This window comes from Mus pahari, chromosome 4 (genome assembly GCF_900095145.1).
Source record: "Mus pahari chromosome 4, PAHARI_EIJ_v1.1, whole genome shotgun sequence".
NCBI classification, from domain to species: domain Eukaryota; kingdom Metazoa; phylum Chordata; class Mammalia; order Rodentia; family Muridae; genus Mus; species Mus pahari.
In genome coordinates, this window is record NC_034593.1 from 78,913,986 (window position 1) to 78,937,463 (window position 23,478).

At 49.2% G+C, this 23,478-nt stretch overlaps 2 protein-coding genes across 7 annotated transcripts in view; both read right to left on the reverse strand.

Moving 5' to 3' along the window:
• The window catches only part of LOC110320642 (polyamine-modulated factor 1), a 15,659-nt gene extending 10,586 nt beyond the window's left edge, over positions 1-5,073 (reverse strand). Inside the window, exon 1 of the mRNA XM_021196744.2 lies at positions 4,792-5,073. Coding sequence (XP_021052403.1) covers positions 4,792-4,943 — 152 coding nt within the window. The 5' untranslated portion in view covers positions 4,944-5,073. The remainder of the gene's footprint in view (positions 1-4,791) is intronic.
• A 44-nt stretch (positions 5,074-5,117) lies between these two features.
• On the reverse strand, positions 5,118-20,122 carry Slc25a44 (solute carrier family 25 member 44). 6 transcript variants are annotated; one of them, XM_029537828.1, is made up of 4 exons: positions 19,993-20,122; positions 15,102-15,739; positions 10,555-10,682; positions 5,118-7,558 (listed from the first exon to the last, which is right to left on the reverse strand). In XM_029537828.1, exons 2-4 carry the CDS (start codon positions 15,724-15,726, stop codon positions 7,367-7,369), a joined length of 945 nt encoding a protein of 314 aa, XP_029393688.1. In that variant the 5' UTR covers positions 15,727-15,739; positions 19,993-20,122; the 3' UTR covers positions 5,118-7,366. The 6 variants fall into 6 exon arrangements, with proteins under 6 accessions (XP_029393688.1, XP_029393689.1, XP_021052174.1 ...); XM_029537829.1 differs by having other exon boundaries at positions 19,854-20,122; XM_021196515.2 differs by having other exon boundaries at positions 19,736-20,122.
• Between the last annotated feature and the right edge of the window lie 3,356 nt (positions 20,123-23,478).

The following is a 23,478-nucleotide window of genomic DNA, read 5'->3' on the forward strand; positions in this document are numbered from 1 at the left end:
CTACTAGGCCTAGGGACCTGTCTCAGTTGGGAGTGTGTTTACTTGGCACACACAAAGCCCTGTGTTCAGTCCCCTGCACAACACACAACAAAGCACGATGGCACTTTGGTTCCACCTCAGGAAGCAGAGGCAAGGAGCATCACTCAGATGAGCCTGGGCTGTATGATACCCCTTCTTAAAGCAAAACAAAACCCCCAAACCCAGTGACTAGCTGAGTCTGGTGGTGTGTACAACCTTGTTACACAGTAGGCAGTAGGAGCGTCACGAGTTCAAGGCCAGCCTGGGCCACAAAATGAGATCCTGCTTCAAAAACACCACCACCAAAGAAATCCACAAACTAAGCCTTAAAACTGAGATGGGCTTTCTAGTGTTCCAGGAAACGGAGAGGTGGAGCCTGAGGCCTCGGGGCTTCCAAAGCTGTTCAAACAGATTTGTCTTTTAAAATTTCTAAATAAAAGTATCTGTGGGGCTAGAGAGATGGCTCAGTGGTTAAAAGCACTGGTTGCTCTTCCAGAGGTCCTNAGTTCAATTCCCAGCAACCACATGGTTGCTCACAACCATCTATACTAGGATCTGATGCCTTCTCCTGGCATGCAGGTATACATGCATATATATTAAATAAATAAATAAATCTTTTTTTTTTTTTTTTTTTTTTAAGTATCTATACACAGTTGATGCAGGAGGATCTGCTGAGCCTGGGAGTTTGAGGGCAATAAAATCAAAACTTTTCTTTCTTTTGCTTTTTGCAGGGCTGGGGGTAAACTCAGGTCCACATGAATGCTACACAAACGCCCTTCCCTCTGGCTGTAAGTACAGCCCCCCCAAAACCTGACTCTTAAGAAAAAGCATTTCGGCCTGGAGAGATAGCTCAGTGGTTAAGAGCACAGATTGCTCTTCCAGAGGTCCTGAGTTCAAGTCCCAGCAACCACATGGTGGCTCACAACCATCTGTAATGGGATCTGATGCCCTCCTCTGGTGTGTCTAAAGACAGTGACAGCGCACTCACGTACATAAAATAAATAAATAAATCTATTAAGAAAGAAAGAAAGAAAGAAAGAAAGAAAGAAAGAAAGAAAGAAAGAAAGAAAAGAAAAGAAAAGAAAAAGAAAAAGGGAAAGCTTTTCTGGTTAATACAGCACTCAACAGTCGAAGCCAGGAGATCAAGGGTTCACAGCCTCAGCTAAATAACAAATGTGAACCCAGTCTGCATTACACAGAAACATACTATTTCAAAAACCAAAACAGAATTTAAAAACATGTAAGTAAAAGGCTGTTTGTGGTGTGCATGCCTTTAATCCCAGCATAGGCGGGCCGATCTCTGAGTTCCAGTCCAGCAAGGGCTACACGGAGAGACCCTGTCTCAAAAACAAAACAAAACAAAAAAACCATCGAAATTCCTGAGGCCAGAGCTGGAGAAATGGCTCTATGGTTAAGAGCATGGACTATTGTTTCAGAGGTCCTGAGTTCAAGTCCCAGCAACCTGGTGGCTCACAACCATCTGTAATGGGATGTCATCTGTAATGGGTGTGTCTGAAGACAACTACAGTGTACTCATACATATAAAATAAACAATTCTTTAGGAAAGGGAGGGAGGCAGTGAGGGAGGGAGGAGTTAATTAATTACTGAGGTGAGTACAGTGTGGCTGATTTTACCCCAGCATATTTTCTCAATCTGCACGTGTCATCTGAACTCACTGAAGCAGCGTTTCAGTGCCTGCACAGAACCCCCAGGATAAGGATGAGAGTGTAACTCAGTGGTGGATGCAGTAACACGGAAAGTGAAAACCAAAGCACTCGCTGTGAAGGAGCTAAAGTTTCACTTTACAGACATTTTACTTCAGAGGCTGGGAGATGGCTCAGTTGGTAACATGCCTGCCATGTGCACATAGGAATGTTTGATACCCAGTGCCCATGTAAAAGCTGGGCATGGTGGCAGATGCCTATAGCCACAACACTTCAAAAGGCAGAAGAGGCCTCTACAATTCAAGGCTAATCTAGTCCACAGAGTTAGGTCCAGGCTAGCCTGGGTGATATAAAAAGGGTGGAGTGGGTGGCAGCAGATCTGGACTTGGTATCACACACCCACTGTAGAGAATAGAGAAAACCAGTCATCTGTCAACCTGGTTTTGGGGTTTTTGTCGTCGTTTTGAGACAAGGACTATGTGACCTTGGCTGTCCTAGAGTTTCCTATGTAGATGCCCAGCTACAGCCTACTGTTTTACACATACACTATGAAAAGGCAGAAATGGCCCTGACAACAAACATGTAACACTCTTGGGCAGTGTCACAGATACACAGGGCTAAGGGAGCAAGGGTGGTGCACTCCTGCAGTCCTGTATCAGGATGCAGAGGCAGGGGGAACACAGCGAGTTCTAGGCCAGCAAATGAGAGATATCTTAAAACTCCAAAACTTTTAGCACAAAAAACCAGGCTTGCTTTATGCCACCATGCACAGCGGGTTTCTTGAGTCAACAGTTCCACAGTTTTCTCACTAGAGGGCAGTAGTGACATGCAAAAGCAGCAAGGATCTGAAAGCAATAGATCAAGCTGGATACAAAACACTCAGGCTGTCCAATGACACTTGCAGTTACAGCTGCCCTGGTCCCTTAGAAGGGATTCTCTAGCTGAAGATGTAGAGCAATTGCCTAGAATGCACCAAGCCATGGGTTCAGTCCTCAGAAGTGAATAAATCCAGGCACAGTGGCACATACATTGAAGACTGTAATAATCCTAGCATGGAGAAAGTGGAAGATTTTAAGTTCTGGGCCAGTCTGAGCTACACAAGACCCTGTTTCAAAAACAAACACTAACCCACCAAACACAAACAACTTAGTGAGCAGCATGACACCACAGCAGGCCAACCTTGCTGACACAAATCCAAAGCACGACTCCAACTGAGGGAGGAGGTGGAAGTTGGGGAGCCGGCTCAGTCAGTATAGCATTTGCCACCTGAACATAAGGACTGAGCTTGGGACCCCGCACCCATGTAAAAGTCCCAGGGCTCAGGAAGCAGAGCTGGGGGGATTCCTGGGAACTGGTGGCCTGCTAGCCTAATCTAATAGTCAAGTCTCAGCTAGTGAGTGATCATGTTTCAAAAAGGCTGAATGGGTAAAGGTAATTGGTGCCAAGCCTGACAACCAAAGTTTGATCCCTGTGATTCATATTGGTAGAAAGAAATGGTTGTGAAAGTTATCCTCCGACTTCCATACACATATAGGGAGGTATAGACCAGACTTCAGGAAAATAAGCTTTGAATATTGAGGTGGCTGCAGACTGGGACGGGGCTCCATGAAGAGCACAGATGTACTGAGGCTCAGGTGTGACTCAAGGGCTCTCTATTGTGTACACATGCAAAGATGCAGTTGTCACGGGAACGGTTGGAAGACTGACTGGTGCCTGGCCCTGTTCTAAGCATTCTAGGTGAGTTAGCTTACCAAGACCTTAGGATCCTTAATGACCATCCATTACCATCATCCCCAATACTCAGATAACCAAGAACTGGTAAACAGAAGCTTGTCCAAGGTAGCTCAGCTGCGATGTGACGGAACCAGCTACAATGTACACTCCACCATTCAGAGAAGGGAGAGGCTTGAACCCAAGAATCTGAAATGATTCATGACAGAGGAACTATAGAAGGGCCAAAGGGATTGAGGCAGATACTAAGACCTGCACAGGTTGACTCAAAAGGACGGACTTGGGAGATAAGACTAAGATGACGCAGCCTGACAAAGGCACAGTGAAGACAGAGTAAGGGGAGATCTGGACAGGACACAGATCCGCACTCAGAAATGAATTGCCACCACGACCAGATCATCTGAACTTTCGCCACCACTGCCCAGCGTATGTATGACTACATTTTTATATTGTGAAGCCTAAAATCGGCATTTCTGGCAGTTGGGCCGCACCCAGACCAATGAAAAGGACAGCAAGGGCCGGGCGGTGGTGGCGCACGCCTGTAATCCCAGCACTTGGGAGGCAGAGGCAGGCGGATTTCTGAGTTCGAGGCCAGCCTGGTCTACAGAGTGAGCTCCAGGACAGCCAGGGCTACACAGAGAAACCCTGTCTCGAAAAACCAACCAACCAACTAACCAAGGGAATGTTGTTCTTTCCCAAACCTCTCCCCTAACCACCAGATTGAAAGAATGAACCACGGACCACTTAGTTATAACCCCAGCCCGACTTTTGAGATAGGGTCTGGATGAATTGGGCAGGCTCTTCTCAAACTCACGATCCTCCTGCCTCCACCTCCTGAGGAAGTGGGATTGTGACAGTGGGACGGCCGAGCCTGGCAAACGGAAATCACCGAGGCCAAAGACTAGAAATCGTGGAGAACCGGTGGGGATGCAAGGGTGTTTCGTTATCACAGGTGCTGGGCTCAGGGGCAAAACTGTCCCTTTAACACTGTCCGATATCGGAAGAGCAACAAGTGTCTCCTTACGGCTCAGTGGTCGCCACCGCCCGCGCCTTCCCGCTCCAGCCAGCAGTGCTCTGCGCTCACCCGGCGCCCTGGCGCGTTAGGTCTATAAACAGATGGCCTCCGGGGAAGGACGTCGGCTGCCCTAAGGCTCCCGGAGGCCCCAGGCTGCTGCCTTGCGGGACGGTGGAGAAGAGAGCAACTGCACCAGGCGCCTTTCCTCTACTCCTCTGCAAACCGCGGCGAGAGGTTCCCGCGGAGCGCCGGTGCTCGGCCGCGGCGGGCCGCCCCCACGTGACTGCGCCGAGCGGATCTCGCGGGATTTACGATCCCGGTGCCAAACCTCCCGCCACCTCTCCCCATTGGTCCCCACCTACCTCCTGTCGGCGACGAGCTTCTGGAGGAAAGTGTCTACTATGGTGTCGAGGAGTTTCACCCTGGAGATGGTCGCGTCCTCTGGCACAGCTTCCGGAGAGGCGCCCTCAGGCCCCCTTCCCGCAGCTTCGTTATCTCGGCTCACCTCAGCCATGTTGAAATTGAACCGCCAAAATGAACTGGCCCTGCAGCTCCTCCCAGCAGGACCTCCGATTGGAGGCCGGGGGATGCCCGTCACGGAGCCGGATGGGGCGGGGCAGTGGCCGGAGACCAGGAATTAGTTCTCAGCTCCGGGAAGAACGGAACAAAACAAAATCCAAAAGCCGAGGTTTAGGGGCTCAATAAAAACTTTTAATTACATTTCAAAGATCTCATACAGTGCAACAGTGGATGTTCACAGCTAATCTCCTCGAATCCGTTTCTAGCTAATGCTGAATGTGCATTCTTTCCCATGCGCCTCCAGCCAGCCTTCCTGTCTTGCTGAGTTTCTAATTTGTGTTTTGACCAACGGGTCAAAATTTCTAGCTGTTTTGGTCTCCAGTTTTGGAAAAATGGCCGCCCACTAGCCCATCTTCACCAAGGCCAATCCCAGTCCCTGACCTTGGGAAAGCAGGAGTTCTGACGGGGTGCCTTTACCTGTATGTCCAAGGTCCTTTTTAAACACAAGGGGAAAGGAGGAAAGGGAGAAAGGACGAGGGGGAGGCTTAAACACCGGACAAGAAAAGCAAGTCAGGAAGGAGTAACCTGAGGCATGAAAGGTGGGAGGGAACTATGTTCACACTCTGCCCTGCTAGGAAAGACCAAAGAAGAGCAGAGGCGTCCAGTCACAAAGGGCTTGGTAGGAAACCCCTTGCTCCTCTGTAGTGGTAGCTCTTAAGGTAGATGTGAGGAGCGAAAGGATTTAAAATGATCTGTGGGCTCCACCCTTCAGATGACTACGGGCAAGACTTAAGGGCTCTCTCAATAAAGTGCAGGAAGTGGGGCCTGGCGGCATCCTGTAAACCAGGAACTCGGGAGGTGGAGGGAGATCAAGAAGAGTTCAAGGCTACCCTCTGCTACATAATGAATTCAAACCCAGCCTGGGACATATGAGACTCTGTCTCAAAAAAAAACAACCAAAATGCTGAGACGAATAAAAGTGGAGGACTCTGAAGGAGACAAATACGGACCACAGCAAGTAGTAGGAGGGCAAGTGTGGAGACTGGGTCGATCGGGTCAGGGTGGAAGAGTGTTGTGCAGCAGCCTCGAGAAACATGAAGCTTCAGTTAGCACCTTCCAACTTGGCACCATGGCACTCCCCAAGGCATAGGGCCACTGATTAGGTCAAAAGCAGCTCCCAGGCCCTAGAGCAAGGCTTGCCTGCTTTCTCCCCATTCCTCACACTGTGCCTCTCTGCCACCAACACAGGCTCAGTAGAGGCAGGGGAGAGGGGAGCTCCTGAGGGAGGAAGCATCAACGGGTTTGGCAGTAAGAGGCTGGTAACCAGGCGGACCTGGACTTGGGTGCCTTCCTGATTTTTTTGTTTTTTTAATTCTGTTGCCAGCACAGGGTACCATGACCGGGATGACACTTCACAAGGACAAGAAAAACAAGGACAGTCCATATTCCAGAGTCCCACTGTGAGACGCCTGTTGCTATACATCTGAGTGACGGGTGTGCCTGTAGCACTGCTGCCTCAGGCTCAGAACCTTGGTGGCACCTCCAGGGCTTGGCTCAGCTGGCCTGAGGAGTTAAGAGTGAGGAACACACATCTGAGCCAGTGACTCTTTCAACCTGGCTTCAGGGCAAAGTTCCAAGGACAGTGTTCTCTAGTGAGTCTGACCCACTTACAACTGGGCCCTCTACTGTAGTCACCTGGGCCAATGAAGGCCAGCAGCTCCTTCTGTCTGTAGGTTCCCAGGCCTGAAGGGACAGGGAAGAGGGATAAGGAATTGAGATTGGTGTCACAGTTTTCCACTCCTCCAAGGAGTGGGGTCTGACAGCAGACTGAGCTATCCGCATTAGTTGGCTCACTCACAGATGTTCAGGTACGCATACGAAGCCTTAGCATTTCTCCCTCCTAGTAACTGCCTGAGAAGACGAACGCTCTGCAGAGTGTGTGCTGCTCCAATTTGTCCCCCAAAGGCAGGGCAGAGCAATGAACAACTCAAGTCCCAAATTTAAAATAAGCAGGCATAAAAAATAAATAGACCCTGGGCAGCTATTCAGAGCCCTGGCCTAAGGCTCGAGAGGAAGAAGCAGGGGACAAGCAAATGAAGAGTGGCTCTTCTCCAGGCCTGAGGGAAGGACAGAGAGAGGGGCACCAGTGAGGGGCTAACGGGGTCCTGTGGCCATGACTGAGTATAAGGACTGAGTGAAGGGCCCAGATCTGCAGGAGAAATAAAATGATGGGGATGAGGGAAGCCAGGCATGGAACCTCTGCAGAATGAGCAGTCCAAAGTCTCCTCACTTATCCCTGACAGACAACCTGGGGCAGGATGGGTGTGTGGTGGTGGCATTCACAGGGGCGGTTATCCTCCCTGTTGTGCCCTGGCCCAGAGTAATGTGTGAAACCACAGCCTCTCCATCCACCCCTCGCTACCAGTGTCTCGAGTCCACCAGCTCGGGTCGCAGGCTGAGCTTCTTGAGGCTCTCGTAGCCTACCACGATGACGATGGTGGAGGGTGTAGCCGAGATGATTCGCGCTGAGAGGCCCTTCATGAGACCCCAAGGTCCCTCTTCCGCCATCAGCTGTCTGAAGGTCAGGATGATGGAGCTCTTGCCTTCAACCTGAAAAAGTCACCACAGTGAATAGCCACCAACTGTCTGCTGTCACCACTGCTCAGCACTCCCTCAACAGCACTTCAGGCTGGAAGAGGGACTCCAAGGGCTAGCCTCTGCTTTCTGGGCAGCACAGTGACTTCCTCCTAGCTCTGGTGACAGTCTACCTGGGTGGACTTAACCCTGCCTACCCCAGTTTTCTAAAATAGAAAATGGTGATAGTCCCTATGCCTGGGCTGAGAGATGGCTCAGTGGTTAAGAGCACTGACTACTCTTCCAGAGGTCCTGAGTTCAATTCCCAGCAACCACATGGTGGCTCATAACCATCCATAATGAGATCTGATGCCCTCTCCTGGTGTGTCTGAAGAGAGCTACATCAGAGAGAGAGAGAGAGAGAGACCCTGTGCCACCAGGTTGTTACAATCCCAACAGTAGAGCTGGGCATGGTGTCACACATCTTTAATCCTAGCAGGAGAGGCAGAGGTAGGTGGATCTCTATACATTGCAGGCCAGCTGGTGGATACAGTGAGTTCCAGGCCAGTCAGAGGTACAAGATGAAACCCTGTCTCAAACAACAGACTGCCAAGAGTTCTGCCCAGCAAGACGGTGCTAAGTGCCAGCTATCACTGCCCTCAGGCAAGCTGTAAGCCTTGGGACTAGGTGCTTCTCTGTCTCTGGGAGGCTGCATTCATTCCCCAGTGAATGGCTGGCTCCCCTCATCCCAGTCTCTCCAGGCTTCAGGGTTAGAAGCCTCCTGTTGTTGGTGGTGGAGGTCAAAGGCTGTCGCCAGGACAAGGACCGCTTCCCTTTCTCCTCACTCCAACCTCCTCCCTCCTTCCCTGCTCCCAAATCACAACTACAGAGCCCACCTCAGAGCACTTGTGCCACAGCAAGACAAAGGACTCCTTCTTCAGACCCTCCCTGTCCAGTGTGGCCTTCACGAGGTGATGCCAGCCCCGTCTACCACAGCCCCCTGCCTTCTTCAGCACCTCCTCCTTCTCCACACCTCTTCTTCCCCTCTGACATCTCACATGACCACTCTGCTTCCACAACCTCCCTTAGTCCTGGCAAGGGCAAGTTCAGCTTAGCCCATGCCTCTGGCCTGGTAGCTCCTTAGAGCAGGGGCCTATGGGCAATCCCTAGGGTTGGCTCCTAGGACACCCGGGGTGGGGGGTAAGGAAAGAATGAGGCCAACCCTGATTCTCCAAGGTCTACACTGGAGGCCCACCAGGTGCCAGAGTATTGACTTTCATATGTTGGAAGAAGCACTTTTTCCTAGGGACAAAAATACTTCTATCTGTTGTTCCTTTCTTTGGACACTCTAGTGGCCCCCAAAATCAACTTGACCCCAACCTGTTAAGGTTCCTTTTCTTCCTTCCTATCCTCATCCTCACCATACCTGGAACCCCTCTCCCATTTATCTCTCTTGATTCTCCACCTTTCTTCCTAAGTTACCATAGTTACACATTAAGAGCCCCTCTTGCTGTACACGTAAGACTTGATACGGCAAAACCTACCCTGTGCCTATAATGTACCATATTTAGATCCTATTTCTTGATGCTGTCTTCAGAGCTGACTTCATATAGGACCACAATTCCTCGGCAGCACCAAGAGTTGTCAGGGTTTTGGAGGAGTCTGCACAGTACAACCTGTGAAACCTCTTTTAAAAAGAGTTTGTCAGGCCAGCAATGTAGCTCACTGTTTACCATCAAGCCAGATGACCTGAATTCAAGGCCCTGGAACCCATATGGTAGAAAGAGAGAAACCAACTACTGCTAGTTAACCTTTGGTCTACGTGTATATAGTGTATATATCGTGTACACATACACATACTATATCGTGTACACATACACACACACAAAACAAACAAAACCCATGCAGGTTTCTTAGCTGGCATCACTCAGTGGAGGGTGGAGGCAGGAGAATCAAGAGTTCAAGGTCATCCTCAGCTACAAAGTGAGTTTGAGAACAGCCTTGTTGAACTATGAGTCTTTGTCTCAAAAACAACAAAAGACCAAACACCCAGCATTTTCCTGTGATCCCAGAACTCAGGAAGATCAGGAATTCAAGGTCAGCATAAGCTGCATCAGCTACAACAGCATCTTTGAGGCAAGGCTGGACTACATGACACCCTGTCTCAAAAAAAAAAAAAAATAGCTGGGGGCTCAGTTGGTTGAGTATTTGCTGAAAAGGCCAGTGCCTCTAAAAGTAGGCATGACCGTGCATGCCTCTAACCCCACTTCTCCAGAGGGATGGGCGGGTCAGGAGGTCAAGGCCCTCGCAGCTACTTCAGGGCTCAAATCCAGCCGGAGATACCGGAGAACCTTCCTTAAGGGTTGAAGAAACACAAACAAAAGGACCAGCAAACCTGCGTTTGGTTCCCAGAGCCCACACAGTACAAGGCAAGAACTCACCCACCTGCCCAAGCTTTCCCCTAGCTTCTGCTCACACTACATCCCTCTCATGCACACACACATGGCAAAGAAAGGGAATGGAAGACATCTGTGTCTCTCATTTCCCATTGTCCTCAACGGTCCCTGCTCTTCCTCTCTACTCCCAGATCACTTCTTTAGAGACCACCTCTCAGTTCAGTCTCTCATTCCCTATGGATTCATGGCCTGGTGAAAAAATCAGACACCTGAAATTACTATGAAATCGCTAAGTTTAATCACCACAAGCCTACAAGGTGAGGAAGGGGTGGCTTAGGGCTAAAAGAGTATGGAACAGATTCCAGCAGAAGGCTGGAAGAAGGCAGTAAGAGCTCCCAAGGCTGGGCATGCAAATGGGTAGATATGCAAGGGACAGACAACAAGCAAAAACAAGCTGGAGACTTTCAGGGGCTCAGCTGGTATCTGCAGAGATAAGGACAGGGAGGGGCTTGGATGATCACTGGGCAGACTAAACTCCAGGGTCATGGCACACTGAGGTCACAGGGACACTGGAGGCCTACAGGCCTTGCTTCTAATGGCTTCTCTGACTCAGGGTGGGGAGGAGGCCAGCATTACCTGCACACGGGTTCTGATGACATCCATGGGATTGGTGAGGATGGAGGCAGTGGCTGCAGCCAGGGGCCCAGAGATGGCTTGAAAGACAATGTGAGGGCACTCCTGAGGGCACAGGCGCGACAGCTGCTCTGGAATCCAGGGAAAGACAAGGCCTCAAGATATGAGGTCCCACCCATCTGCCCGCTCACGCCTGCACAAAGAGACAAGCCCTCGGCCCTTCCGGACCTTTACACCTTCCTGTACCTTTCTCTTTCTGTTTCTACCTGTATCCACTAGAGATGCACATTATGTATCTCTGGAGTGTTTAAGTCATTCTGGTTGTACCCATTTATAAAGGACACAGTGGTCTCTATGGAAGGGACTGGGTGGCAGCCCTGGGTAGGAAGGCTGTTCACTGCATTCTGCATACCTTTTCAAAGGTCTTTACTTCTAAGGGGGTCAGGGGAAGGCAAAGTGTCATGTAGCCCAGGATGGCCTGGAACTCAGTATGTAGCAGCGGAGGAGCCCTGACCATCCTGTTGTCCCCAAAGTCCAGGGATTACAGACTTGTGGCACCACAGCTGGACCACACACTGCTGGCGATGGCTCCCAGGGCTTCACGTGTGCCAGGCAGGCTCTCTACCAACTCAGCCACATCCTTAGCCCTTCAAACTTCACTTGGAATTTTGGACTATGTACATATTTTTATAAATAAAAGCAATTGATATTAAAGTAGGAAGTCTTATCTTACAATGAGGACCAGATTATACAAGAAAAGAAAATGGCTGGGCATGATGAAGCATGACTTTAATTCCAGGGATGGGCGGATCCCCGATTTCAAGGCTAGGTTCAGGACTGCCAGGGCTGTACAGAGAAACCCTGTCTCAAAAAAAAACAAGGCAAGCAAGCAATGTAGGCAGGCATGGCGATGCACTGGAAAGATGAAGGTAGGGTTGGGAGTCTAAGGTCAACTTCAGCTACACAGTGACTTCCAGGCCAATACAGGCTACATGAGACTCTGTCTCAAGAAAATAAAGGGGTTCAGCTAGCAACGTGCTCACTTAGCATACATGGAGCGAGAAGGCACAGAGTCCAGCATGCATGGAGCTCTGGATTTGATCCCCAGCACAGAAAGCCAGGCATGGTGGCATGCGTTTGTAATCCCAGCACTCTGGAAGTAGACTGGGGGTGGGGGTGGCAGAAGGTCAAGGTTATCTTCAGCTACACAGTGACTTGAGAGATACATGACATTCTGTTTAAATTTTAAAAAGGAGAGAAAGCCAGGGATAGTGGTGCATGCTTGTAATTTTTATTATAAGGCCAGCCATGTCTCACAAAATAAGAACAAAAAAGTCAAATAAGCCGGGCGTGGTGGCGCACACCTTTGATCCTAGCACTTGGGAGGCAGAAGCAGGCGGATTTCTGAGTTCGAGGCCAGCCTGGTCTACAGAGTGAGTTCCAGGACAGCCAGGACCATACAGAGAAACCCTGTCTCGAAAAACCAAAAAAAAAAAAAAAAAAAAAAAAAAGTCAAATAAACAAGGGCTAGGGGTGTAGCTCAGTGGCCCAGCACCTGCTTAGCCTGTTTGAATCTCTAGACTCAATCACTAGGACAAAAGAAGAAGGAGAAACTTGGATTTCCAAGTGCAATGACTGTGGGGTTCCAGGCAAGGAGGCCTGTTTTCCCAGTGCCACTGGGAAGTGTGCCTGTGCACAGATTCTCTGCTTTACTCTCTCTTGAGGTAAAAGACAAGAGTTCATTCATTTAGTCAGCGAGGATTCAGTGAGCCACCCTGGGTCCTGAGGGCCGTGTAAAGAATGGAAAAAAGTGCCCGGGATCCCTGCCCTCAGGAAGTGCACATTCTAGTAAGAGCAGAGACTTAGAGCAGAGCGACTGGGAGGGGCAGTGGGTGTGACTGGAGGTGAGTGACCAAGGACCTGGAGGACACTTCACAGACACACAGGTCTTAGGTCTTTCCCTAAGTCACACAGACGCAACATCTCAAAGATCTCCTCTCAGTTTCCTAGTCAGTCAGGTCCTTAGGAATTCTTTCTCGTGTGTTTAGTTTTGGTAGTTTGAGGCTAGACAGATGTAGGAAGAAGGTTGGCAGGGCAGAGGTCAAAGCCTCCAAGTTCCAGCTGACATGGAGGATTCCGTAAGCCTGCTGGAGCCACCTCTTCCCCAGTTCCTAACTGTGTTCCACCACCACCCCGAGTCAAGCATGTCAACAGAAACAGGGTGACCTGGCATTTGCCGCATGGGCACCCTTCTGAAGGAGGCATTTTGCAGTCATCAGGCAGCAGCATTGGGACCTGCACTGCCTGTTTCCTGGGCCTAGATGCACAGGCCCCACTCCTGCAAGCTGCCACTTTCCTGGGGCAAGAAGACTGATTGGTTTAATGAAGAGCTGATTAGCAATCAGCGGGACAGAGAGCAGGGCGGGGCTTCCGATCCCAATGAGGGGGTCCCAGTGAGAGGGAGAGGGACCAGGAGGAGAAGGAGGTATGGGAGACCGTGGTGGGACCAAGAGGATTCAACATGAAGTCACAGTGAGAGAGCAGCCATGAGGACACACATGGACCAGAGCAAGCCAGGGCAAGACCAGAATGGCAAGTAATGTGGCATCTGTCTGGGTAGAAGCAGCCCAGTGGAGTTAGAAAAGCTCAGAACCTGCCTGGCTTAGGCTTGCTACTCCTTAATAAAAACTCCAGGCGTCTGTATCTTTACTCGGAAGTTACAATGAGCATAGAAACTTCCCAGCAATTATTGGAGAACAGGGGGGCATAGACAACACCCCCCCCCCAGGAATTACTTTACACACAAGTAAACTGGGCTCTTGGGCAACAGAAGCAGGTGGATCACAAGTTGAGAGCCTGCATGGACTATAGAACAAGTTCAAGTCCAACCTACTTGCTTAGTGAGATGTCTCGAGAGTATAAACGGGGGCCTAAGGATGTGGCTCAGTTGGTAGGGCTTACCTAACACAGCTCAAACACTGGGTCCGATCCCTAGCACTGCATAAACCTGACATGGTGCAAGCCTTTAATCCCAGCGCTCAGGGGAAAGAGGAAGGGGATTAGAAATCCAACGCCAAGCGCCAAGCAGCGTGGCCCACATAGCAGGCAAGTTAGGGCTACACAATGAGGCCCTACGTCAGAGAGAGAGAAAGAGAAGGAGAGAGAGAGAGAGAGAGAGAGAGAGAGAGAGAGAGAGAGAGAGAATATCTTCAAGTACACACTGAGTAGGATACACTGTGAGAGACTGTGTCACAAACTGAGCATTCTGACACATGCCTGTCACCCCAGCACTTGGAGGGAAGGGAGAGGTAGGAGAATCAAAAGTTTGAAGTCCCTCTTGTCCACAGAGAGAGCTTAAGACCAGACTGGATTGTATGAATCCTGACTCAAAAAGCACTGTGTGGTGGGCACAGGGCTGCAACCCTGCACCAGGTGGGCAGAGGCAGCAGGATCAGTACGTTAGGGCCAGCCTTGGTCACCTGAGTCCCAGTCTCAGACGCTGAGTCTCAATTCTCAACACACTGAGTGTGGTAGTGTGAGCCTAGAACTCCAGTAGCCGAGGAGACAGAGGCAGGATCCTGCCTCAAAATGAAACTTAAGCTGGGCAGCCACATTTGTAGCCTAGTACTTGAGAGGGTGAAGCAAACTGCTCAGAATTTAAGGTCAGGCTCAGCTACATACTGAGTTTCAGGCTAGCCTGGGCTGTAGAATAAGAGCCTATTTTAAAAACAAAACCAATGTTTAATTTTTAAATGGCTGGGGATGCAGCTCGGTGGCCAAGCAGCTGCCTAAGTATACAGCGGGTGTGCAAGGCCTTGTGTTCCATCCCTAGGAGGAGGCCCACGGTCAGACTGTAGGCCGAGACCTCTGGACAGATTTGGCTATCGATGCTGCAGAATGGGGCACAAGGGGAAACATAACTCTTTTAAGTGTTCACAAGACCAGGTGAGGGCAGAGGTTGAAGGCAGCCTCCACAGACAATGCCTGCCTGGGCACTCGCTTTAGTCTTAGTTAGTGTGGCTTTTCTGCAGGCCTGGAGATTAACCCTCCCGCCTTGTGTATGCTGGCTAAGCTGTCCTCAACTGAGCTACATCCCTAGCCTGCTTACGAAGATTTTGCTGGGAGTGATCCCAGCGCTTACGGAGGGAGCAGAGGCATTGCTGTTAGTTCTAGGTTACACTGGACTACAGTGAGTTCAAAGCCAGTCTGGGTTAAACAGAAAGACCCTACCTCACAAAACCACAAAAACAAAAAAACAAACAAACAAAAAACAACAACAACAACAAAGATTGCCAGAGTGTATTCCCAAAGGGTTGGTACAGAGTTTAGTTTTACCACAAAGTCGAGATTCGATACTGTGCTAAGTAGAAGAAACGAGGCTAGCAAAACTCGGGTTCAGCTGGGCTCGGCTGGGGGCGTGCACCTATGATCCCAACACTCAGTGGGGCTGATCTGGTCCCCTCTCTGTACTCATCTCCACTCTAAAAACAGCCAGAAGCAACAGTGTCCCTGCCCCGCCACTAGTGCTCTCCTTCCCAGCCCCTGCTTACCTGCATAGAAATGGTAAAAGGGCCACCAGACTGCACTGTTTGGGATGTACGTGAGCAGAGAGGCCACGTAGCCCCGGTAGAAGCCTCGGAGGCCGTCGGCCCGAAGGATCTGCCTGATGATGTCCTTAGTCTGGCCGAAGGCAATCAACCCTTGTCCCTCTAGGTTCCCGCGCACGTGGAAGCGACCCATTTTCTCACCCTTCCGCTGCATCATCAGATGCTGGGAGACAACATCGATGGGCACCGTGATGCTCTGAGCCACGAGGGAGGCGGAGCCCCCGGCTACCAGTGATTTGACTGTATTACTCTGGCTGTAGTCAGCCACAAACTTCCGGGTGAGCTCGTAAGTGGTGACGTAGCACTGGCCGGAGATGAGTGTAAAGGTGTTGACCAGGAACCCCCGGTAGAGGCCCGCCACTCCATCTGCCCGCAGGATCTTGACAAAGGCATCGAAGGTGCCGTGGTAGAGGCTCTTGCCCTTCTGGACCTGCAGGCGGGTGCGGATGAGGGTGAACGGGTACACGCTGACCCTGATCATCATTGTCATAGCAACACCAAACACATAGAACTTCTTCTTGTCCAGGTGCTCCCACTCGATGATCTGGATGTTCCGTTTGTCCTCCATTGTGCCCGGAGACCTGGGGTTTGGGCAGGTAGGAGATGTGAGGAAGGTCAGGACTTCATTGCTTTCCCCTCCTGCCTAGGGTGCCAAGTCCACCTCTCGGGCTGTATCTTTCAGGACACTCACCTCAGAGAAGCTTAGCCTTCAAACAGCCTGGCTCAGTGCATCCACGACCCAGTGCATTGTCTCTGCACTTTTGTCTTTGACAAGCCCTTCTGAAATCATTCCTCACCACATAGCAATGCTGACCACCCTGCACCTCAGCCCCTATGCAGTGTGTAGGACCAACTATTCTGAATTTTGGCTCTTTCCTAGGTCTTGCCATCACAGTCCTGAATAGGGACCATTCTGTCTCACCTGCTGGGCATGCTTAGAACACTGTGGACAATCCATCCACCTGGCATAATTCAAGGCCTACATGGAGAGCAGGATGTCACTGTGTGCCATGAGGGAATTCCTGGAGGCTGGGACACTCCTGGTTCCTCTGAGGAAGCAGCCACCTTTGTCCGTTCATGCTCAGTGGGGGTCACATTACTAACATTTGCTGCCTGCTTCCCTCACCTCTGCCCCCCATGCCGACTGCTCTGACCATCCCTGCATCCACCCCACCCCCATAATCTATATTTTCTCCAGTCTACATTAGAAGAAAGTGTCAGGACGAGTGTAGAGAGGATTTCGCACCACAGGGAGTGGAGTCTAAAAGTCAGGAACAGGCCAAAGGTCTAAGTCCTCCTTGGCGATTAGCTAGTCCCAGAAAGAGAGAAGAGCCACCCGAGTGGTTTCCTCTCAAGAACCTAGAGAGCTACAGGACCTGCTTGCATCTGGGCTAACCCCGGGTGTACGAACCAAACCACAAAACAGCAACAACAACAACAACAAAAAACTTCAGGGGCTGGCGAGATGGCTCAGAGGGTAAGAGCACTGACTGCTCTTCCAAAGGTCCTGAGTTCAAATCCCAGCAACCACATGGTGGCTCACAATCATCCATTAATGAGATCTGATGCCCTCTTCTGGTGCTTCTGAAGTCAGCTATGTATAATAATAAATAAATCTTAAAAAAAAAAAAAAACCATCAGGGAAGGGAGCAAATTGAAGACTCAAACGGTCAAACTCGACCAGCCCAGCGCCATGCAGCCACACATCAGGGAAGGCAAGATAAGCCACGTGCCTTCTGTGCCAAGTGAGCCAAACATCTCAGTGCAATTCTCGCTGTTTAAATTAAAACTAAGTCCTCCCATGGGAGGCAGTGTAAACAGCCTAGAGACTGCCAGTTCTCTCAGCTTCATCTCACAAGCCAAGACTGCCTTCTCATTCTTAGTGTTCCTGTACAGTGACTGAGCTTATTGGCTGAGCAGGCATGGTGTCATCGCAAGACAAACACAGCAGGGCTCAAGCAGGGGCCTCCTGCTGGGCATGCACAAATTGCATGCTAGGCAGGGCAGAAGGGCAGAGCGATGAGCTACTCTGTTCTAAGACCTGGTTTCCTGGGCACCTTCTTAGCCTGTACCGCAGAATCAGCCACTACAGGCATCTCTACTGAGCATCCTGAGACAGAGCTCACTGCTCCATATCCCCTTTCTCCAACCCAGAAGGAAGCCAGGATTTCCCAAGGCCCGTCCGTAATCCTACAATGTCATAGTAACAGGAGGAGCCACTAAAGGTCATGACCCAATCAATAAGACACCATATTAGAAGGCTGAGAGGGCACTATACCCTTGGATTAAGGGAAGTTTCTCCCTGAAAGTAGAATCTCAGCTTGCTCCAGTGTCCTATAACCTCCAGATGTCCTGCTGAAATATCAGTTTTTGTTTCATCTGCTGGAAAATCCTCTTTGTAGAAATATGAATGCAATCATTCCTCAGCCTTCTTTTCTCCTGGTTCAGTCAGTCCATCTTCCTTACGGCCCTTTGTCTGACCTTATTTGTGGTACTGGACTCCAATTCTGGATTTTCTGTCACCTTTAAAATTGTTCATGGGGCTGGGGTTGTAGCTCAGTTGACAGAGTGACTGCCTAGCATGTACCCAGCTCTAAACTTAATCCCCAGCATGGCATGACAACAACAACAAAGATATGGTGACCCAGGCCTATAGTCCTAGCATTTGGGAGGTGGAAGATCATGAGTTCATAGTCATCTTTGACTATGGCAAGTTCAAGGCCATCCAGGGTTACAAGAAATCCTGCTTTAAAAAAAACAACAGAGGGGGCTGGAGAGATGGCTCAGTGGTTAAGAGCACTGACTACTCTTCCAAAGGTCCTGAGTTCAAATCCCAGTAACCACATAATGGCTCTCAACCATCCGTAATGAGATCTGATGCCCTCTTCTGGAGTGTCTGAAGACAGCTACAGTGTACTTACATATAATAAATAAATAAATCTTTAAACAACAACAACAGAGCCAGGCAATGGTGGGGCATGCCTTTGATCCAGCACTTAGGAGGCAGAGGCAGGTGGATTTCTGAGTTTGAGGCCAGCCTGGTCTACAGAGTGAGCTCTAAGACAGCCAGGGTTACACAGAGAAACCCTGTCTCAAAGAAAAAAACAAAAAAACAAAAAAACAACAACAAAAGCATTGTTTGTGAATCATTAAGTGCCTCCTATACATCCCAACAGATCGCCCAGACGCACCCAGACTAGGGAGTGTTTTATGCTTGAAGTTATCAAATGAAATGGAAAATAGACTAGCTCAAATATGCACGTGTTACAACCCCACTCTCCTCACATAAGCAAGACTCACAACTACTCCCTTGCTTTGCTTTGCTGCTGTTTTGTTGTTTGTTTGGTATGAGTTTCAAGTGGCCCAAGCTGGCCTTGAACTTCTGAGCCTCTTATCTGCAATTCCTAAATGCTGAGATTACAGATGTGAGCCACGATAATGCTTGCTCGGTTTATTCTGGCCTGCATGCTATGCACATTCTACCAACTGAGCTAGATCACTGGCCTTTGGAGTTAACAACCATGGAAGGATTTTGTTAACAGTAAATTATTTCCCTTACTGCACAAAGTTCTACTGAGCAGGGTTTTTCTAAGTCCTCACCAGCCAGAGTGGCCCACTAACGGCATGGACGTTATAGTTGTTCATACAAGAGCAGAGATAGGTGTGGTAGCCCAAGGGCGCTGAGGTAAGAGAGGAGTTTAAGGTCAGCCTGGTTTACACAGAAAAACCCTGTCTTTGGGGTCAGAGGGGATTCAGGCCATACTGTAAACCTGCTGATTAAGAAACAACACTCTAGGGCTGGAGAGATGGCTCAGTGGGTAAGAGCACGGACTGATCTTCCGAAGGTCCTGGGTTCAAGTCCCAGCAACCACATGGTGGCTCAGAACCATCTGTAATGAGATTTGATGCCCTCTTCTGGTGTGTATGAAAACAGCTACAGTGTACTTACTTTATTTTTTATTTATAATAATAAATAAATCTTAAAAAAAAAAAGAAAAAGAATCAACCCTCTAACATCTCTGGATAATATATGGATTATCAAAATGTGGGAAGCACTGCTTTACTTATTCCAGCTTGTCAGCTTTGTAAGAACTATAACTATTCTCAGATTCCAGCATCATTAGGACCAGGTTAGGAGTCCTCTGATTTCATCCTTAGACGTGGACACAAAGATGACTAACTGGTCCATTCCAATCAGCCACTCCCACCACATCGGGTCACCGAGCGATAGTCAACTCCTGACCAGACACCAGGCTGCCATTCTCAGGCAAAACAAATACTTGCCAGCACCCTCTTTTCTTTCTCTCTGCCACTTCAGGTTATGCATTCTGGGAGCTGTCACCCACATGAATGTGAATTAACTGTATGATGGAACACCTGTCCCGCTAACTATTCATTGCCCTTCACTAGGTCCTGACTATGCTGCCTCCCAATCTACCACGGCCTCCTCCCTCCGGCGTGGTGAGATTCCCACCTAGTCTTCATTGGTCTTCAATAGATTTCCACGTGATCCTCCATCACACACACCACATGACAATCCCCTCCACATACTCCACGTGACACCCTCCTTTATGCACCTTCTGTCAGGCTCTTGCAGGGGCAATTCTGGGTCCTCGGGCATGCCCCTCGTCACGCTTCTCTAGCTGTCAGTCTCTCATGCTCCTCGGCCAGGACGAGACGCCTCGGGGGACTTGCCTTTCGTTGCCAAAACTGCGGAGCGGCTTCCCATGGCGATGCAGCCCCGCAGAGCAGACAGATATCCGCTGCCTCCTCGGCAAGTTGAACCTTAGGTACCTCTGACCCTTCAAGGCACCCAAGCACCGTGGTCGCTTACCTTCTCAGACCCCGGCGCTTTAGCCGCGTCTGAGACTGGGACTCCTAGACCGAAGCCCCCGCACTACCCTCCAGTCCCAGCGACAGCCAGACTCGGTTCGCATCTTCCTCCATCTCCACTGGGATCCCGGTATTGCCGGAACCGGAAACTGAGATGCTGTCATTCCCTCCCACTGTGAAGCAGCCGCAGTTCCACCAATGACATTATCAGCCTTTGAGCCTCCCTCTAGAAGAGCCTCTTCGGCCATCTTGGATTAGGGAACTAGCCCCGCCTCCTTTAGCTTCTCTATGCCCTCAAGCCAACCACGCAAACGTGTCCTGCTAGGGGGGCGGACTTCGTAATCGGCTGACACTTAAACCGGGAGGCTGAGGACTCTGCTCTCTCTCCCTTCCTTCCTACCTTTCTCTTTCTTTTTCTTCTTTACTTTTCTCTCTCTCCTTTTTTTCGTTTTATTTTCGTTTCTTTCTGGGAGAAGTCTTGCTACGAAGACCTGGGGGGCGTCCAACTCATTAATTCCCCTGTCTCAGATTTCCAAGTGCTAAGATTGCAGACCTGCTCCTTCACTCCTGGTTTCTGGGACTCTTGACAATACAATGAAGTCAGCTTTTGCTTAAAGATCTAGTGGAATCTTTATATTCAAATCTAAGTTTTAGAATTCGCTTTTCAGTAGAGAGGAGGGGAAATCTAATCTTAATTTTTCTGTAGCTTTTCTCATTCTTGGAGCCCAACCAGTAGAGATAAAGGAAGGCAAGATAAGGTAGCTAATTTTCAGATATAGAAACTCAAATTGGAGAAACAGCAGTGACACCAGCTCTGGGTCTGGTTTTAGATATATAGATTTTTTTAAAAGGTGTTTATTCTATATTTTCAGTCTATGCTGGTAAGATTTTGTTGTTTTGCCAGCTTGATGCTGGCTAGACTCCTCTGGGAAGAGGGGATATAGATCGAGTAATTGCTTTCAGTGGACTGGCCTGTAAGCCAGTGGTAGCATTTTATTAGTTAATGACTGATGTGGAAAGGCCCAGCCCAGTGTGGGTTGTGCTACCCTTGAGCAAGCTGAACGTGAGCCCAAGGAGAAACCACTATATACTCTCTCACAGTCTCTGTGTCAGTTCCTGCCTCTGGGTTCCTTACCTTTGCTGTGAACTGTAACCTGTAAAATTAAATTAATCCAGGTTGGGTGTGATTGCCCAAGCCTTTAGTTCCAGAGCATAGGAGGCTAGGCAGAAGGATCTCTGTGAGTTCAAGGTCAGCGTGATCTACATAGTGAGTTCCAGGGCTGACATGAATATATAAAGAGACTGTTTCAAAAAAGCAAAAAAGATCAAATAAGTCCTTTGCCAAATTGTTTTTTGTTGTTGTTGTTGTTGTTGTTTTGTTTTTGTTTTTTTAGTTTTTCAAGACAGGGTTTCTCTGTATATCCCTGGCTGTCCTGGAACTCACTCTGTAGACCAGGCTGGCCTTGAACTCAGAAATCCGCCTGCCTCTGCCTCCCGAGTGCCGGGATTAAAGGCATGCACCACCACACCCAGGGTCAAATTGGTTTTGGTCACGTTTATCACAGCAATAGAAAGCAAACTGGGACACAGTCTTTCTTTTTCTTTTTCTTTTTCTTTTTTTTTTTTTTCAATTTACTGAGACATAAAAACAAAGTTTGAATGTAGTGATCAATGGGTACCAGGTGGCTTTGTTTTGAGATAAGGTCTCACATTGTAGCCCGAGCTATTACCGTGGTCCTAGGGTAACTTCAATTTATAGCAGTGGTTTTACCTCACCATGGCATGTTCTGGGGTGACAGGCTTGAGACATCATGATGGCCTCTGAACATTCATTTCTTCCCAGGGGCTCGGGGGAAATTCAAGAGTCCCTTCTAGCTTTGGGAAAATGTGGAGAGCTTTTGGGGCTGCCTTCTAGAAATTTGACAGGAATTTGACATTGGGCTAGGACAAGGATGTAGGCTCAAGATCTTGATCTTCTTGATAAGTCCCTGAATATCACCAGAGTTGTTCGTTCCTTGACCTAGAGTTGACCTTACTCTTTGCATGTACTTAGAATGATATAAAAGCAGACTGGAAAAAAAATAAACCTGCTTTAGCCTCAGCACCAGGTGGAGTCATGTTATAATATTGTCTAATTTTCTTTTTTTTTTTCAATTCCCATGAGTCCCTGTTGACTGACTGAGCTGACTTGGTCAGAGGAATGTACAACATCATGCTATCTGGGATGACTTTCCTGTATACCCCTCACTGTTTCTCTCTCTCTCTCTCTCTCTCTCTCTCTCTCTCTCTCTCTCTCTCTCTCTCACACACACACACACACACACACACACATACAAACACACACACACACACACACACACACACACACACACACACACCTCTTTACAGTCTCCTGTAACCACGATTCTTCTCTCAACTTTCAACTTTCCTTCCAAGCTCCCATCTCAGTTGGCTCACAGCTCCCTGTAACCCCAGCTCCAAGGCCTCTGAAACCCTCTTCCAACCACTGTGGGCAACAGCATACATGAGCACATTGGCATGTACTGAGCCTGGATCTTATTTTAATCAGCTGGGTGCTTGTGATTGGCAGAGGTTGTGATAGTGACTCAGATGGTTGTGTCAAGGACAGAGTCATGTTTGTCACACGGGGACTCAAGCAGGAGGTGTCCTCGTGCCCAGCTGTACTGGATGCTGTTTTGTTTGTGTGCTGTCTTTCATGCTCCACAGAGGCAAGAATGGGATCCAGTTTGCTCATTGGCATGGACTCAGCACACCACAACGCTTTAGAGTGCTCAGTAGCTCCCAGTGACAAAGTGAATGGATTTCCAAGATGGCAGAGCTCCCGGCTCACAAAACAGCACTGTGTCAAGAGGCTATGGGATACTGGGAAAGTTCCTGTGGAGGACAATGGTCAAGGTAGATGGCACTGCAAACCCAAAGGACCCTCACCTCTAGTTCACTAAGGCCCAGCTCTCTGCTTATCTCTGCTTCACCAAGGAACAGGACTTTCCCGGGAGGCCCAAGGGAGTAGCAGATGCCCTCACGGCTCAGTTGCAAAGGAGCTGGAAGCAAGCCCCACAGTTCCTAAGGCTCTCTTCCTTTTATTCTGAACTTAATAAGAAGCTGCTTGGGCTCTGAGGCAGAATTGTGTTTAGAAAGTTCCTCTTATTCAGGCAGAGATGGGGAGGGTACTGCCCAGGCCCACCCCTTACTGAGGGGCTATTGGAATCCTATGCATAGTCCCACTCTTTAAAAAAAAAAAAAGATTTATTTATTATATTTAAGTACACTGTAGCTGTCTTCAGACACCCCAGAGGAGGGCATCAGGTCTCATTACAGGTGGTTGTGAGCCACCATGTGGTTATTGGGGATTGGAACTCAGGACCTTCAGAAGGGCAGTCAATGCTCTTACCCGCTGAGCCATCTCACCAAACCCCCCCTTTTTTTTATTTTATTTTGTTTTTTTTTGTTTTGTTTTGTTGTTGTT

Bases quoted from the DNA above. Each gene is read 5' to 3' on its own strand.
- Slc25a44 (XM_021196515.2), bottom strand. From the start codon at position 19,779: ATGCCCGAGGACCCAGAATTGCCCCTGCAAGAGCCTGACAGAAG. The intron at 15,740-19,735 runs GTGCATAAAGGA...CCCAAACCCCAG, and splicing joins CTGCAAGAGCCTGACAGAAG to GTCTCCGGGCACAATGGAGG. The intron at 7,559-10,554 runs GTAATGCTGGCC...TGACTTTTTCAG, and splicing joins TCATCAGAACCCGTGTGCAG to GTTGAAGGCAAGAGCTCCAT.